The sequence below is a fragment of the Aythya ferina genome (genome assembly GCF_964211825.1).
Source record: "Aythya ferina genome assembly, chromosome: 9".
Classification (NCBI taxonomy): Eukaryota; Metazoa; Chordata; class Aves; order Anseriformes; family Anatidae; genus Aythya; species Aythya ferina.
This window is the reverse complement of record NC_140305.1, coordinates 7,112,018-7,130,132: the sequence shown is the minus strand read 5'-3', so window position 1 is coordinate 7,130,132 and position 18,115 is coordinate 7,112,018. Positions and strand designations below refer to the sequence as shown.

The 18,115-nt window shown below is 43.5% G+C and overlaps 1 protein-coding gene across 10 annotated transcripts in view; it reads right to left on the bottom strand.

Moving 5' to 3' along the window:
• PAX3 (paired box 3) overlaps positions 1-18,115 on the bottom strand; it is a 77,420-nt gene that overhangs the window by 17,288 nt on the left and 42,017 nt on the right. For 6 of the 10 annotated variants that reach the window (XM_084530277.1, XM_084530283.1, XM_084530280.1 and 3 more), the window contains one exon: positions 9,785-9,984. In XM_084530277.1, the coding sequence (XP_084386403.1) occupies positions 9,785-9,984 (200 nt within the window). Of the gene's footprint in view, positions 1-9,784; positions 9,991-18,115 lie in introns of all 10 variants that reach the window. The other 4 variants (XM_084530274.1, XM_084530282.1, XM_084530281.1 and 1 more) reach the window with 1 other exon arrangement.

Below are 18,115 nucleotides of genomic sequence, written 5' to 3'. Positions count from 1 at the left end.
CTTGGACGGCTCTTATTGCTTCCAAGAAAGGAAGAGGCAAGACTTCACAGATGCAAACAGTAATATTTGCAGCATGTAGACTAATAAATATTGGTTACATTAATAGTGATTACACATCACAAATCTGAACGAAGGGCAGCCAGCCACAGCAGGGACACCTGCAGCCAGCTTGCATCAGCACTGCCCTGCTGCAGATTTAGAGCATCTTCTAGATTGCTGTGCTAGACCTTTTCCATGAGGTGGATCACTGCAGAAGAGAAAGGTTGAGATAAGCAAGGCTACACACATTTTGTAAAAAAGCAGACAGGTTATTGTTCATAATTGTATGCCCTGAAGCAGCTGCAACTGCTGGATACCATCAATTAGAAAAGATGCTAACTGTCAGTTAAGATCTCACAAGGTACATCTGTACAGACCATGGGCAGTCTACCCTGAAAGCCACTGAGGCACATTAGCTAATTAGCCACACGTAGACGTACTTGTAAAAATAAGCTAGGTCTCAGATCCATCACCCTTCCAGCAAGCAGCCCACACTGGCTTATGAATCAGCCATCACAGACCAGATTTCTAGGTGTAACAACAATTAGACCATCTGTGGCCCTTATGTAAGTGTGTAGAACATTCTGGACTACGCTCCTGGCTTCTCCACCACTTGCTGATTCATAAGCAGGAGTGAGGGGACTCACAGGGCTACCTGGTTTCTGGTGTAGGACATTTGTCACCACAACACTTGATCTGGCTTCACCCTCTTTTCAGAAGGTGATGCTCAGTGCACACAGCTGCCTCCTCCTCCGTTACTCACCCTCAGTACAGTTTGAGATTTAGGATGGAGATACAGATGGAGCCTCTGTTCTACCTCAGGAGTCCTGCTCTTGCTTTTCTGCTATATGTAACAACACCTATCTGTGCCTCAACACAAACTATTTCTGCAGGCAGCTTGCAGGACAAGGCACTCCAGGAGTGGAGAGGTGAGACCTATCTGATGAGCAACAGTTGAAGATGGGTTTAGATTCAAGAATATTTGTACTTTCCCATCCTATAGACATCTACATTTTTTTTCACCTCTCTCATTACTCTTCGCCTCCCTCACTGACATTTCAGTCTGAATTCCTCATTTATTCCTCAGACTTTCCACCTGTTTATACTCCTCGAGGCCTACCAGAGGCTCATACTCCTGCAGAGGTCTCTTTTGAAAATTAGAAGAAAAAAAAAAGATGGGGCAAGATACTCTGAAGAGGGAGGTAGGGGCTCGCTAAAGAGCCAAAGAGCATTTAGGAAGGATAATAGAGGTCACAGAGGAAGCAAGGAACAGTAAATGCATGTTGTAATTAGCCCACCCAGGTCATTAACTGTTGCTTTCTCCATGACACTCTCCCTTCTTCAGGTCAAGAGGGTTATCTGGTGATCTTCAAACGCTTTGGGAACACTAGCTGAACTACACGATGTGCATTTCCCTGAGCAAAATGAGGTAACGAGATTTTGTTTCCACTACAGATAAGCGGCTGTCTTCTAGCTCTGGATCATTGTTAAAATGAGTTGCATCTGAACCTGGAATTCAGTAGCAGCAAGTGATTTGCATTAATGCCACGTGTTATGCTTTCATTGACAGATGATAGCTCTTGCCTATACTTGACTCATTTTACAGATGTGCCTGTTTCCAGAACTACATATACGCATTAAACCTCTCATGAAGGGACACGCTCGGTGGCAGGAAGAAGCCTGAAGCAGCCCCACCACAAACACACGTACGCAGAGCTCTGCCACCCACCCCCCCGCCAGCCCGGCCCGCTGAGCTGCGAGGCAGGCCCCCGGCCAGCACCACAGGTAGCCCAAAACTGGTTCGCCAAAATACTCTGAACATATTCAAAACCGCAGAATGAGCTTCCACCAAATGACCCCTCTGCAGAACGTGGCTGCAGGACTTTGGCCCATGCAAAGAATCTGCCACAAGGCCTCAGCCCCCTCACAAACACCAAGGTCTCCCTGCTGCTGTAACCACACACGCTCTTCAGTACCTGGCAATGGAAAGGCACATAAAGAAACCTTAATAGCAAACACCAGGGGGCTCATCCACGTATGTCCTTGTTTCCATTTAACAGGCTTTGGATCTGCCTTGGTAAAAGTAAAAAGTATTTATCATAAAAAAATGACCGTAAGTGTAGCCCCAGCTGTGACCATCACACCTTTTCACAAGTGAACTGAAGCTCTGAATCTAATTCTGGATGTTTTAATGCAATGGCTTTTACTACCGAGCGTGGCTTGGCCATTCTGCCGTGGTGACCTGTGCTTGAAACATGATGGATCCGATCACAGTTTGCAATCATGTTAAACTCCCACTTCATACCAAGAAACTGCAGATTTCAGGTGTGAGACAGAACATGAAGATGAAATAGTGTAAGGAGAAAAGGAAATATGAAGAAAGTGAAATGGGTGTGCTAAAAAGTTGAAAATCCATTTTAGAAAGCCAAGACCAAACTACTCTAAACTAAATAACTCAAACATTTTATTTATATTTTATGTAATATTTATTAAAACGAGTCAGATGCCAAACATTATTCAGAAGCAGTTATATGCCTTCTGCTTTAGATGAAGTGATACTTTTTTTTTTGTGAAATCTTATTATTTTACTTAGACTATGTTCAGCTGCCTTAACTTACACTGAGCATTTCAGGAAAAAAAAATCATAGCATTTAATCATATTATATGATTCTATGATAATCAACACATATCATGGAAAAATCCACATACATTTTTACTGCTAATTAAAGAAATCTTGAATTTTTTTGTCATTATTAAGCCAATACATAAAAATAATTCTAATTAGCACAAGCCAACATGTATGCTTAAAAGCAGATTGTAAACACCCAGGGAAATGCTTTCTTTGGTTTGTTCATTTCCAATACGAGTTAAACACAGAGATTTCTTACATTCGGTAAATTTCATCAAAATTACAAACTCCCCACATTATCAAGTCGATTTTTCAAATCTAGCAGGTTCCCCATAGCTTACTTCTGTTCTTCCACAGCCTCACCTCTGGGCATTCACCACCTAAACGCACTGAAGCTCAAAGTACAGCACAACCACCAGTAAAAATCACAAGCATCATACTGGGAGACCAGAAACTGCCATCCTGTAGTGGGAGCAAGAGAAAACTAACTCTAAAGTATCCACGTCCTGCTTCACCAGACAAACTGATGTATTTTGTATTCTGCCTTCACCAGCAACAGCAAGGATCTCAGTCCAAGGCAGCCCAAGGCCTGGTAGCACTGCGGTCACCCCTACCACATTGAATTTCCTCGTGGAAGCAAAGCGAAGGATATAAAAGCTACTGTGTTTTGGAGACTCAAAATACAGCAGTACAGTTACACAAACAGCACTGTGTCAGAGGCAATATGACCTGCTTGTACTGGTATAGCATTCAAAAGCTCTAAATTGGGTCAGCATTGTGCTTGCTGTTGTGCAAACGCGCACACGGCCAGAGGAAACACAGCTTGCCTGAGTGACCCAGGCATCCCAAAGCCATGTCTGCACTAGCAGCCAAGTCACGTTTGCTTTAGTGAGACTCTGGCTCCCCAGTTCCTATGTCACTTTCAGAGATGGAATGTAAATTACTCTGGCGATTTGGAAACAAAGTTTAACCACAGAGCCTGGCCAAAATTTTCATCTCTGAAGGCCTCAAAAAGAGAATTGAAGAAAAATGAGAGCGCAATGTAAAATAAAAGGAAGTCATTTAAGGGAAGTAAGCACTGGTTGCCCGAGTTCTTCATGCATTTAGAACTGACTGGACTGACCAAAAAGAAATCACTATGCTATATATAATATTCAACAAATATAATAATTATATATATATATATATTGCACTGGTGTTGAATGTATTAAGTGACCTAATAGGTTTCTTCCTTCTCTATTTTCTAATATTTAGATCCTACTTCTTATTATCATTTTTGCTTTAACTAGATTGCAAGTGATCATGCCAGCATCTTATTTCATTGATCTCAACAGGATACTCTTTAAAAGATGCATTTATTCACTTGGGAACACGCTAGCGTAATTAGCCTTGACATTTCAACAGTCTGATCATAAACACAGAGTGTTCTATGTGCTTTTAAGGCAAAAAGATCTCTGAACTGCCAAGGCAAAACATCTGAGATGCAAATTTTGCAGGAAACTCATGGATATTTTGTTAAAACTCAGTCTTGACCATTGCAAGCATGAGTGCCAAAAACACACAAAGTCAAAAGACTGATGTATTGTTAATGGCATTTCTAATTTTAGCCAAAGAGTGGTGGTTGCTTGTTGTTTTTTATTTTATTTAATCTCCCTCCTTTTGCCTTACAATATTTTTCATGGTATCTGCCTCTTCCCCATCGTAATCCCCACCCCAAATCCATGTGTCCAAAACCATGTCCTATTGTCCTGGAAGCAGGAGTCCTGGATGCACCAGGGGACCCATCTGGGGGATATCAGAAGCAGTTGAGCTGCCTTCTGATGGGGAGAGGCTAAAGGCCTAGAGGCTAACTCTACTGCTGTTGGCAGGGATGGAAATCATCATGCTGCATTAGCAATGTGATGGAAACCTGAGTTCTTTTAAAACAAACAAATAAAAGACAAATAACATCCCCCCCCTCCAAAAACCATCACCCCCCCAAAAAAGACAAACCACTAGGCTGTGCCAAAGGGAATGACTTGCAACCTTCTCCCAGTGTGATCCAAAATACTCAACTCTCACATGTTTCTCTGAAAGGCTGACTCAGTCCTGCACAACTACTACTAAACACTGCAGCTGAGTAGTTCTGCAGAATATTGACGAATAAGCGCATTGAACTGTGTATTTATAAATTAAAGCGCCACTAATTTGAGCCCTCAGGCAGCAGAGACCAGAAAAATAGAATCAAAATCACATCCTTTCTTCTCCTTTATATTTATAAACGTCTTCTTGGGCCTCCATGTGTTTGTAGTTGAATAATTTACCCATATGAATTCCTCCTTTACCCCAGGAAAAAAAATACGCAATTACAGGGTTATCTACTACAAGAATGCACACAGCATTTTCTTTCTGTATCCTGTACATGATGCAAGAAGGAGAGGCTGAAAAAAGAGACACTATAAATTTTCCATAAACCACATTAGGAATAACTGTAAAGATCTATTGAGAGGTCTTAAATGCTTCTGAATCTGTCCCACATTCCTTTATCCCATCTCCCCATAGGACCATGCAGCTGAAGTACAAGCTCAAACCATTTCAGAAGAGCTGAGTGCAAATAAAGACTTTTTTTTTTTTGGCAGAGGTCCTCTGTCTCCCATGATTTCCCAGTGAATGCTTTTCACTGTTTGCCCCTGAGAAGAGACTTTTCAAGCTAAGAGATCGAAGAGATTGGACTTCAGAGCTCTCAAATCTTGCTAGTAGCTTAAAAGTCATCATTGCTTCTCTCACCTTTGCCCCCCTCTGTCGTCTTCTCCAAAACCCTTCTCTTCCCTCCCTTGTGCCAGAGTGAAACAAAGAAAACAATATGCAAGCACAGCACTAAAGAAAATATTTTTACAGTTTTTCTTCTAGCTACTCAGGACTTTGAGCTCGTGGGACTTCTATTTGCTGAGGCTGTGATAAGCTTTTTACAAAAGCTAACACACTTACTATGAGTTTGATATGTGACTATTCAACCCCATCATAGTAGCCAGTCAGACACACTCTTCTGTTAAACCATATTTTTCTTTTTGAAAGTTTTCAATCAAAACAATTTAAACCTGGGATTTGGCCTAGAAAAGCCTTTTCAGGCAGGATGTATTCATGTTTCAGAATTCTTCCCCACTTTCCCCTGCTTTTTCAGCATTATTCATGGACTAAAAGAGTCCAAACTAATTTCCCCCGTGGCCTTTTGGGGTTAAGCAGGACTGCCACACGCCCTGCTTGGGGCAGGGGCCAGGAGGCAGCGGAGGTGCTGGAGGGGCAGCAGATGCAGCTGCAACCAGCCCAGGCCAGGAACCGGCACTGCAGGACCTGCTGCCCCACGCTGTGCCACGCAGCGGGGCGCACGTCCCCACGCAGCCCAACACGCGGCTCTCGTTTCTGTTAAGGCAGGAGGCCTGCCTTCAACACGCAGCCCAAAAAGATGGGTCTGACCAGCTGGTCCTTGTCAGCAGAGTCAGGCTGCTGGCCCTTCACTTGCCACGCAGCAAACCTGAAGGCTCAGCGGGCTGCCCAGAGCACCAACATCGAGCACCACCTCCCTCCCTGCCGCCAGCCGGCGAGGAGGCGCTGGGCACGCACAGTGCACCCCAGGCTGCTCTTAAACCAGGCTTAGAACGGAAAGATGATGTGAAACACTTCTCACTGCCAGGCTGAGGCAGGCTCCAAACTGCTGCCAAAGCTGGCCCAGTTCATTCAGGTCTAAAAATAAGCCTGATGCAGGAATCAGAAGGTGGCCAGAGAAGATGCTACCCACTTCAGTCCCTATGCACCATTTGTTAAAAGAAACCATAGCTGCATTTCTCTGAAGCTCAGAAAGAGCCCTTGATCTGTATCTACAGAAAATTTCACTTCTGAATTAGCCTCCAGATTAATTCAGTAAAAGTATGCCAGAGACACTAAGGGCCTGCACTCTGACTTAATGGTTTTAAAGAGTTTTTTTAACTGGACCAGTAAAGCACTGCACATTTGTGATTTTAACTTACAATATGTGAAGTTTTAACTTCGTGTTAAAGAGCATCACTTTTTTTTTTTTTTTTTTTTTTTTTTTTTAAAAAAAAAGGGTCATTCTAGACCATGGGGACTTAAGTTTTGGAATTGCCTCTGATAAATACACAACACCAAAGAACTTTTCCCTTCCTGCTGCATCTAATGTGCAGAACAGAGCCGAGTGCCTCTGGAAGAGGCAGGGGAGGAGGTTGCCCCGTCTCCACATGACATCCAGGCTCAGACACAAGGGAGAGACTCACAGTGTCCTTGAGCACAAAGGCACGGCAGGAGAAATCACAGGGAGCATTTTAACGCTTTATTACACTCAGTGCTGAAGTACTTGTGATAATTATAGTACTTGTGATTCTTGCAACGTGGAGTTTGTTTCAACATTTCTTCCCCCAAAAGCCTTTCCTGTCCCCACAATTTAAGTACACAAATAACATTCACAGTGTAAAGTCTGTTTTCAGTTGCTTGTAGCTTTCAAAAAATTCCCCTTAGGGGCTGAAAAGTTCTAAATTTGATCTCAGCCCAGAGGTGGTTTTCCCCACCCCCCTCCAGCTTAGAAACATGCATTTGGTTACCCTTCAACAGTGGGAAATGAGAAAATAGATGGTTAGGAGGTTTAAGACTCTTCCTTTCGTGGGTGTTCAGAGATCGCCTTGGGGAATCGAAGGAAAGGGGAAGCACGGGACTGACAGGGTAGAGAAAGGAAGACATGGAGGGACTGTGAGAATACCCCATTGGTCCAGTTGTAATCAGTTAAATATTAATTAAATAGCTTCCCAGGCAATGCAATCTGCAAGATCAGTCCTTACAGCCAACCCCATTAGAAAATCTCAAGAGAAGAAAAGAATTTTCTGGGTTTACCCAGACTCAGGCTGCAAAGAGCCAGCTCTTGTACATAATGCTTGATCTGGAAGCAGTCAAAGAGATCTTTGTGTATATGACCATATAAAATTTGATATCTCTGATCTCTGTCATACTGTTACCAAAACAGAAGTGTGACTAAGAAAGCTTGAATGCTACATCAGTATGGCTATCCAGCCCTCTCAGGCTCGAGTCTCTTAAGGTTATTTCTTTTCACAGGTCGTCTTTTATTTCATGCCCATCATAGGTGGCTATTTTAAGGGGCTGTAGAGAGGTGTTGAATGCTGATAAGGAAAATCCTGTATTCCTTAATCCACTGCTAAAGCACTCTGCCAGCCTCCAAGGGTACCAGACAGATGGAGTGCACTAGGAAGCTACCCACAGGCTGGCTACTTCAGCCCCGGCTCATCTTTAATCCAGAAAGGTTTTGTTCTGGTATTTTAATCATTGATTGACTGGGAACTTTCCTCCATGCTGGGTGAGGTAAAATATCCATATGTCAGAGGTACTGGGGAATTCGTGTGGCTGTAGATCATAGCAGTGGTGTGAGACAAGATGCGTCTCAAGGGAACCAAGGAAGCCATAAGGAATGTAAAAAGTCACAGGGTTAAAGCCACATTAAGACAGCTGTTATGTTAATGAGAGTTCTGCTTTTCTTCTAGCTGTGGGTCATTGATTTAGAAAAACATGAACAGGGTCTTTTTCATTTTATCGTATCTTTCCACTGAGGCTAACATAGCCTAAAACGTCATATCCTAGATCCTGTTCGTTTGGTAACGGTACGTCTGTAGGAAGTTATCTATATTATGTTACTGCATGAAGGATTCCCAGGGCTTGATTTGGTCTTACCTGGCCCAAGTCTATATGCGAAGATGTTTTGCAAGCATTTTACTTAGTAAACAGGTTAAGAAGAGAGGCATGCACCACTGAGTTTGCCCTCCAGACAAATTCATCCATACATCTGATTTTCTTGCACAGTCATAACAAACACTTGCAAGAAATTTGGTCTGAAGTCTTCTGCAAACACATTTATCAGGTAAAAGTGACAGAGGCAGGATCTTTTGAGATGGTACCGTCAGTAAACACAGGCAGGCTGCAATAGGCATCCTTGTCTTAAAAGGTCAGAGGGATATTTTGAAGCCTATTTCGGTTTCCAGAGTCTGAATGCCTCAGGCTGAGCTTCAAAGGGTCAAAGCACAACAACAGTTTCACCAAAGCAGCCAAACCCACCTGGATGCTTGGTTAGATCACAAGCTACCACTCATTTTGCTTGTCACCCAACCGCACCTTTGCTTACAAACACGTGCACCTCAGACTGATTTAAGCTGGGCACGCTTTTTCAAATGACTCTCGCATGTCAATTAGTGAAAGAGCACCAGAGCAGTGGAGGATTCCGCCTGTGGCATTAAACATTTCACAGGACACGCTTCTGTGTTGTGAAACAGAGCAAGTCTTAGTGTGAACCTGAACTCCTGGCTGCAGTTTATTCCAGAATTATTTAGCTACTATTTGAGCATTTTGGACATCTGAAAACCCAGGTTCATGCGCTTTTTTTTTTTTTTTTTTTTAATCTAAATCAACTCCATGATTTACTCCTCCAGCACTTTAGCTTGTTTTAGACAATCCAGATCTACATGAAGTTGTGAAGACCTAACAGTTATTTGAGGGTTTATTTTGTTTTGAATTAAACTGACAGTGGGGATAAAAGAGATATTACAAGGTTTGAATCAACTTCAAAAGCTAACCTAAATGTAAACTATAGATACTGCACTAGTTATTCTGCTCACTTGCACGGCTCTATAAACACATTGTCCTTTTTAAAATGTTTTTCTCTCCTCTGTTAATTCCTGAAAGACCCAAACAACAACAGATGAAATCAGTTAAACAACTATAAACTGGCACAACAGCTGAACTGATTATATGCAGAGTGCTGTCAAATGCATAAAATAAACAAACTGGGATAATAGACCTTCTTCTCTAAAGACTCAGTATTGTATTTATGGTAGGTATGGAACAATTACTGGGGAAAACACACACAAAAAAATGTTTTTCAAAGCAGTTGTTTTACAAAGTTGGAAAATCACTGTCCATGTACAGATGTAGAAACCCCTAAGGTTGTAAACAACGTGGCTTCAGGTTTTCCTTTTAATTTAGAACAGGATCGTGTGAAAATATAAAAGGACTGCCATGCTAATAGGAAAGGAAATTCCCCTTGTTAGGCAGCTTTTAAATACATACCTGAACTCGAGCCTCCGTGAGTTTGGCTCTTTGCGCAAGTTCTTCCCGAGTATAAATGTCAGGGTAGTGTGTCCTCTCAAAAGCTCTTTCCAGCTCTTCCAGTTGCTCTGCTGTGAAGGTTGTCCTGCTACGACGCTGCTTTCTTTTTAAAGGTAAGTCTGGTTCAGAATCGATGTCAGAGCCTTCATCAGACTGGGGTGCTGATGCTCAAAAGAAATTAAAAAAAATAATAATAAATTATCTTTAGTTGAGGAAAAAAAAAATCAAAAGATTTTATGAAATCTTCTTATGTGGAAAAGCTGTTTTTTCTTCCCATGACTCAGAACTGAGTGGCAAACTTCAAAACCGCAAAAAGTGAGAAACAAATCAGAGTTAAATGTTCCACTGTGCAAATGTGCTCAAACAAAAAGAATTATCAGAAGTTCAGATATGAGTTTATCACATTTTTCCGACCCAAGATTCTTCAAGGACCTCTAGAAATCTCTCTGAATGAATGGACAAATTATTCGATTTGCTTTAACTCTTCCAATGGTTTCCAAGTGCTTAAAACCATAAGTAGTTCTGCTTAGATCCAAATGATACAGCCTCCTTCTTTTCCCTTAACTGCTAAACAAATGCAAATATCTGTCACACCGGTGTGCGTGCTGTAACTTAAACAGTCTGACACTGTGGATGCACGTGCGTGTGACTTTCCCTATAGATCCAGCAGTGAAACCTTACTGCTGAAATGGTTATGGAAGTGATTACAACATCACACTTTGAAGAAGCATTGAATATAATATTCTACTACATAATATTCGAATTTAGGAGAATTGGTTTCTTCAATTATATTCACTTTATGACTTGTGTAGTATTTATCCTATATTCTGAATTCCATGTTTAATGGATATTTAAATGTTCCTTCTCTCGCAACTTACTTGCCTGTCTTAGGACCACCTAACAACCTCTGAACAGTCCAGAAAAGTGTTAATTAAAAAAAAAAAAAAAAAAAAAAAAAAAAGACATGGTGTACAGAGAATTCCTGTAAAAATAGCTCAGAGCAATAATTTGTTTTGACTCAACTCTTCCAGTCGCTAATGCAAGGAGATACTAGCGTATCACATGTGACAACCAGAACTGAAATACAGAACAGGCTGCATCGCCTCCTTCCCCTAACATTTCATGATTTGTCCTCCTAGCCTAGGGAGGCTTTCCAGAATAGACCGTGGCTACAGACAGATGCAGGTGCATGCTGGTGGCTCACGGGATGTGCAAGCAGACCAGCCTCCCAGTGTTGGACCACAGGTTCCTTGCACCGTGCCCCACGCAGGTGCTTAAGCAAAGCCATGAAAAAACATCCCCTGGGATATGCTTCTGGTTCCCAGGACCTCCGTCCCAGCCCATGCTGTGAGCTGGAGGACAACTCTCCAGCCTTACAGGAGAAGTTGTGGAGCGATATCAGTGCCCACAAGAGCTTCAGGCTGTGCTCCCTGGTAACTGAATGCACTCCAGCTACAGCCCGGCTGGGCTAAACTCATAGCTACAGCTGTGAAGGCAGCAAAGACTCTTACAGTACCCAACCACATTTTCTTTCCCCAGCAAGCCATAATGAACAAAAAAAAAAAAAAAAAAAAAAAAAAAAAAAAAAAAACAGATTTTCAAAGCCAGTCTTCACTTGCATCTGCTGCTGTCCCAGGCAACAAGCATTCCCCTTCTTCCCCAAGACTTCAAGGGAAACCACCTAAAGAGGGCAGACACTCCCCAGCGATGCTGAAACTGCTTGTTCTGTTGAAATGCAATCATTGCTTCTACTGCTTCAATAATTCCAAATAAATTATTGATACAGACATTGATTTAAAATAATCTTCTTAACTTGATTTATTTGAAAGTAGCTGAGAACACAAAGCCAGAACAGAAATCACTCTTCCTCAAGCTGCAGCTAAAACCCCCCACCTTCTTCAGCACTAGCTATCTTACATTTCCAATTTCACTCAAGCTGTTTGAACTAATAAATACACCTAATCTGTTTATTTAGTCCTACAGCATGAGAAAGACAAAGTTCTTTTATAAGCAGCTCAGCTGAAGAGTTTATGGATTTCTGCGTAAAAAAGAAAAAAAAAAAAAAGTGCAATTACTCTAGCCAAGAGGCTCTTATGTGAAAGATATCTTCATTGTCCAGACACCATAAGTATTTTGGACCCAACATATGCAGGACATCAGGAGAAACTCCCACAGAGCTCAACATAAATGCACTGTGAGAACATCCATCTCTCAGACTCCTGCTTGTGCAAAAGTTTTGCCCCAGGTAAGACTGGATTTAGCTGTTCTGGAGAATATTGTCCCTGATGACAAAGGGGAATCAGTACAAGCATCCTGTCCCAAGTAGTTCAAGTTCATGCCTTACAAAACAAGCAATCCTAGGGTATCCCAAAATAAAGATAACACAAGAAGTTGGTGACAAATCCCAAGTCTCAGTTGGAGCCCCAACCCAAGTGAATCAGTGGCACCTGCTTTCCTCCAACTGCCAAGCTACATGATAGCTTCATACTGGTGTTCAAAAATACAATTAAACATAAAAAAAATACAGGGCTTTTTTTTTTTTCAATCATTTCCCCACGTTAGCCTCAGATACCTATGGCACCCACACGCAGCTACATCACTCTCTTCTACCCTTACCGCCTGGGTCAAGCAAGGGCTCCTCTAGGTTTTGTTCTGCTCCTGCTCGTTTTTTGAAAAGCAGACTTGAGGCAAGCTGGAGCAGTGGGGCACTGTACTTCTGAAAGTTCTCTGCAGAGCAGATTGCCTGAAGGCAGGCACAACCCCGACGGCGGAGCAAAGATGCAAAGACGTGGCGCTGAGCACCCTGACCTGGAGCAGCGCTCACACCGCAGGGGTTTTTATGGGGGATGGGGAAGCACCACAGCCTGCAGCATGGGCCCCGCACAGCCCCCCCCAGTCCAGGGTGAGATGCTGCTCGGTCACAGCAGGGTGCATGGGGGGACTTTGTCAGGCACCTACATACGTGCCTGTAAAGAGCCAGCTTAAACTGCGCAGCTTAGAGTGGATATTTATTGCCACGTTTCTGACCTGAATGCCCTCGCTGACTGGGTGTCAGGAGGCCTATAATGATCTTTCTAAAAATGTTTTATGAAGACATAGCAAAATCTTGTGATGTTTCCCTGTACCCTGTATTCCTGCAGCAATGAGAACAAAACACTGACTTGATTTCATTTTAGCTTTACATTTCATTAAGCAGTATATGAAACGGACAAAGATAAACCAGTCAGAAAACACTGAGCAAAGTATCCAAGAGCCAGACAATGTGTCTTACACAGATGCTAACATTTAGAGATAAAGTAATAAAAACTAAAGTAGGGAGAAAATGCATATCAAATTAAATGGCTTTCATATCCCTCTGATTTCATCAGTATTACCCTTTACCAGACCTGGATACCACGAGCAGCTTTATTGAAAACACTGAGTTCCTTTGTCTTGTCTGATCCATGATATTAAAAATCAGACAAATGTAATCTCAAATGATAGTTACATGTCTGTGTGACAGACTACACTATTTTTATTTGCTATTAAGTGTTTTTAACAAGGATTAGTTCCAGGGACGTTTTTATCCTCATCTTTGCTTACTGTTATTTAAATTTTATATAGGTGAGAAGCCTATCAGAGTATTGGCTGAGCACACAAATTGGACACACCTCAGCCTGTAAAACAGCAGTAATTATTTTACATCTGTTCTGTAGCCAGGGTGTACATCTCTTTTGCTAAGCAGCATCTCTCTAATAGATGCACCGACTTCCATGGTCTAATAAGACACCGTTCAGCATAGGAAAAGGTGGTCAGATTTTAGCTGGGTTATTTCCTTCTCCACCACCTCCACAGACCCACATCACACATATCACTAGCCTTTACGTTTGTGCTAATGATCCCAGTACTCCAGCCCTGCAGGCTATAAATGGGAAACAAGGAGACTCACCGTGCACGGGGCTCGCAGCTTCCCTCCTCACCACACCAAGCAAAATGGGAGCGGCAGCCAAAAGCACCGCCAGTAGCTGAGCCATGAAGTTTAATTAAAGAAGGAATTACAGCATTAAAGAGCAATTATTTGTCCCTTGGCCCCTCGTGACCTGTCTGGTGGCCTGAGGAGAGGCTGCATCCCAGTTAGCACTACAACTCGAAGAAGTCCCTGCTCAGCTTCACAGGCGTTTGGTCACGTGGAATTCTGCAATTATCGGTTTTCCAAACACTGTAAATAGACGTGTCGGGGCAAAAACTGAGCAACAAAATAACACACAAGAGGTCATTCCCTGGATTGTTTTTCCTCTCAGCAAGACATTTCATTTGAATAATTAAATAACAAAAACATGACAACCATTTAAAAGCCATACATATGGATGCAGCACACCGCACACCACAAACCCAACCTTCCTGCGACCTGTGAAGGCACAGCTTCTCTGGCAGCCTTTTGGGCACCTTAAAAGTGTTTAATTTTTATTATTTTATTTTTTTTCCACAGCCTTTTCTTCTAAAGCAGGGCAGCCACTAGATGAATTCTGACTAGCCACAGGTCTTGCTAGAACAAGACTGGATAATGAGTCACGAGAGCAGGGTGGCTGCTGGCCACTTTGCTGGCCTTCCTCCGTTGACACAGCGTTCCCTCACCCCACAGGCCGCCCTCCCGGCGCCTCGTCCCGTGCCGGTGGCAGGGCTCATGGCAGGGCTCGTGGGGACCCGTGGCTGCCATGCGGGAGGGAGGGAGGGGACGCGGGTGACCTCCGTCGTGTCGGCTCGGGTGCAGGCGAGGAGGAACGCGGCAGGGCCGCCGCCCCCACAGGGACCCGCGGCAAATGACAAATGACACTTTCTCTTTGTGATCTTTGGGATTTTTGTTGACTTATTTGGAGGCTTTTGTTGGGTCCTAAGAAATGGCCTGTGGCTGAGGCCCATTCTGCCGATTTCCACGCTCCATCTGTGGTATCCATCAGCAGGGCCCTAGCCCGCATTCAGGGCTCTGACACCTGCCTGGCAGGATGCGGGCGGCACAAAGGAGGCGGGCGGGGGCGGGCGGGGGGCCGGGCAGGGCGGCCGGGGGAAGGGGACGCACAGCAGGGGTTAATCCACACTCCCCAGCCCCAAAACGGCACCTGGAGGCAGCCCCGCGAGACCCCTGCCCTCATCGGGGCCTGGACACGGCACGAGTGGTGTGGCTGAGGAACTGGAGGGGAAAGGGATGGAGAAGGGGGAAGCCATCGGGAGGTCAGGCTGAAAGGCTCACCCTGGTGCTCCCCGCAGAAGCCCCCAGTGCTCAGACCCTCACTTGAGCTGGGGAAGGATTTCGGCATCGGGCACTCCAGCAGCTGCTGGACCAGAAACACACCTTTCTTTCCTCAGAGTAAAGTCCACAAGAGAATAAAACTGCATCTTTACTTCCTACCAGCATCCTCCTTCCCCCCCTCCCCGCCATCCTTCCCTCCCAGTTTAGGGGCAGGTTTGCTTTTGCATACAAAATAAAATTAAGGCTCCGGAGTCAAGCAACCGCCTCTCTGCCAGCACGGCGGCCCTCTGCTTTCCGCAGAAAGGCGACGCCAAGCTCCCTCTGCCTCCTCCCCGCCACAGCGAGGGGCCACCAGGCAGAGCAGAGCCTGCCAGCCCCACGCTGATCAAACCCGGACAAATAAAGCCTGACACGCAACAACTCCCCGGGTGCCCGCTGCCCCGGGTGGAGGCTGCAGGCCTGCTGCGAACACGGCCGGCAGCGGGGATGGGTGTTGGAGGCTTGCGGTCACCATCCGGACACCTGCGAGCTGTTTTGGACCCTCAGCTGCCAAACCCATTATCCAAGATCAAGCATGTTCCTATGGCTAAAAAAGCACCCTGAAACTGAGGGTTGCAGTGGTCCCCCCTAAGCACTTTTGGCAAGTTTTCCAGGATCCCAAGCTGCAATTTTATCCAGTTCACTGGGAGATTCAGCACCCTAAATTTCACCCTAATAGGTCATAGACCAGAATTTGTTAGCAGTCGGAATTTGCTAGCAGTTAGAGTTAACTGCTCTGCTTTGACTGAAAAGCAAATTTTAAAAAACAATGAACAAAACAAGAAGACACAAAAGACTTCAGTGTGGTTAAGATAAATATGCTAATGCTACTAAAAGTTCCCTGTTAAAAAAGTGAAAATTTAGAATCAGAAAGTGTGTGAGAAACAATTCTCAGTCTTGCTAGAAAGTGACAGAATACTTGATAAGATGTGAAACTCTAATAAGTAGTAAAATTTCTTTTAACCTGTTTTACTGGCATTTTGACTATGATATATTTAAAAACAAGAAACGAAACCCAAAAGTAGCCCTCTGCTCTAGACACGAATTTCACTCATCTAACAAGGATTAAGTCACACTTCAATTCCCCCTTTGAAAACCGCTGCTATTTGCAAAGGGCATGCTTACAAAAACATTGTAAATGGCTTTTTTAAACTCCACAGGCACTTTACAAAAGTCTTCACTGAGAGAATGAGAGAAATGGGAAGAAAATATGTTGCTGTTTAAGTAAACTGATTAATAAGAGTAATTAATCGGTTAACAGAATTGGCGAAGAGCGACTGCATCTCCCGTGAGCTGCAAGCTGAAAAGTCAGCAAAGAAAGGCAAAAACAGCCATAGCAGCGATATAAGTGAGGTTGTGGAGAGGAGTGGATGGTATTTTTATTTTGGTTGGTCTGATTCACATTGAGAAATGTGCTTTGTACAGCGAAGTGAAAAGGAAAACAGTAGCTGCAGTAAAAGGAAATGGCCAACAGTGACTTTTATTTACAATTACCAAGAGACAGGCTATTATTGACCATATGTGCCACAATCGCCCTCCTTATCATGGGTTGGCCATCATGTCCATTGGGAGCTGTTAATGAACTGGGTAATTGAGCTGCTGACATGTGTTACCAAAACAAAACAATAGGAAGAAGAGACAAATGAACATTTTATTTGCCAATCAGAGTAGGTTCCGCTTTTCAGAGAGCAGTGCCTAAGTAAGTGGCTGAATACATAAAACAGTGCATTGAAGGCAAGCAGATGCATGCACAATAATGGTTAACTGACAGCCTATGGCCCATCTGTGCTTAACATTTTGTTAAAGAAATTACTTGACTTGCTAAAGAGACAAATCATACAGCTGCCCCGAGTGCTGCATTATAAGAGATAAATCATTAGCTAAACTGTTTTCATGCTTAAAATGACAATGCATATTAACAGTTATGCAGGGACATTTTGTCAGCACAGCTTGATGCAGTTATAACTTACAAAAAATGTGACAGCTCATAGCTATTCAACGATTTCAACTTAGAAGAGAATGACAACACTGTGAAAACAATTTTACCACACAAACAATAGTTAATTTACAGTCCCTAAAAAAAAAATAAATAAATTTTTTGAATGATGAAATAATATGGAAAGGAAAAAAAAATGGCCAGTATATAACTGTTCTACACCATTAATCTGCTAGCATGTACTTCATTCAAAACCACAGAGCATCAAAAAGGAACACATTCCATTTTAAATATCAAAGACTGCATCACCAGCACTATGAATAAATGGCTAATTCTCAACTGTGCATGAAAGGATAAGGAATTTCTAGAGTGAAAGGAAGGGAAGAGGAAACAGCAAATACAACAGCTACAAAAATCTCTTCTTATTCCCCCACCTCCTCTTCTAAGAGATTTGTTTTGTTGATACAAGTAACATTAAAGTACTTGGCATCTTTGCACGTGGGCCCGATCCTGCTCTGAAGTTTCACTGCTGTAAATGTGCATGGGAAATTATTACTATTTTCTGCTGCACACTAAGCATAAAGGAACTGCCGTTAACACTCAGGGGCTGTTATTGCACAGGCAGCATGCACACGTGAGCTCACTGTCTAATGCTAGTGAGTTCCTAGCCCATAACACCTGCTAAGGGAGGGCACAAAATCCAGTCCTCCCCTCCTGACTGAGGCCAAGGCAAGCCAGACCCTCAGCCAGCTCTACACACACTACCCAAAACAAAAAATAATACAGTTTGGGATAAAACTGGTGCAGCCTGTGAGGCCTTTCCCTGTGGTTTTGGAGGCTGGTGTCCACACCAGGGTGAGCTCAAGATTCACAACTAAATAAGTATTCAGCTGCTCCAACAGCCCCCCCAAAAAAAACAGACTGCCTTGCTGGCTGAGCACAGTTCCTATCCACCAGCCTTAAAGGACTACTTTGGTGTTTCCACTGGTGAAAGAGCAAAGTTGGATCCAGGCAAGATTTGGCCCTTGCTCAATCTCATGTGCATCTTTGCAGATCCCGGGGAAGAAGTTCATGCAGAGAGCAGGCACTG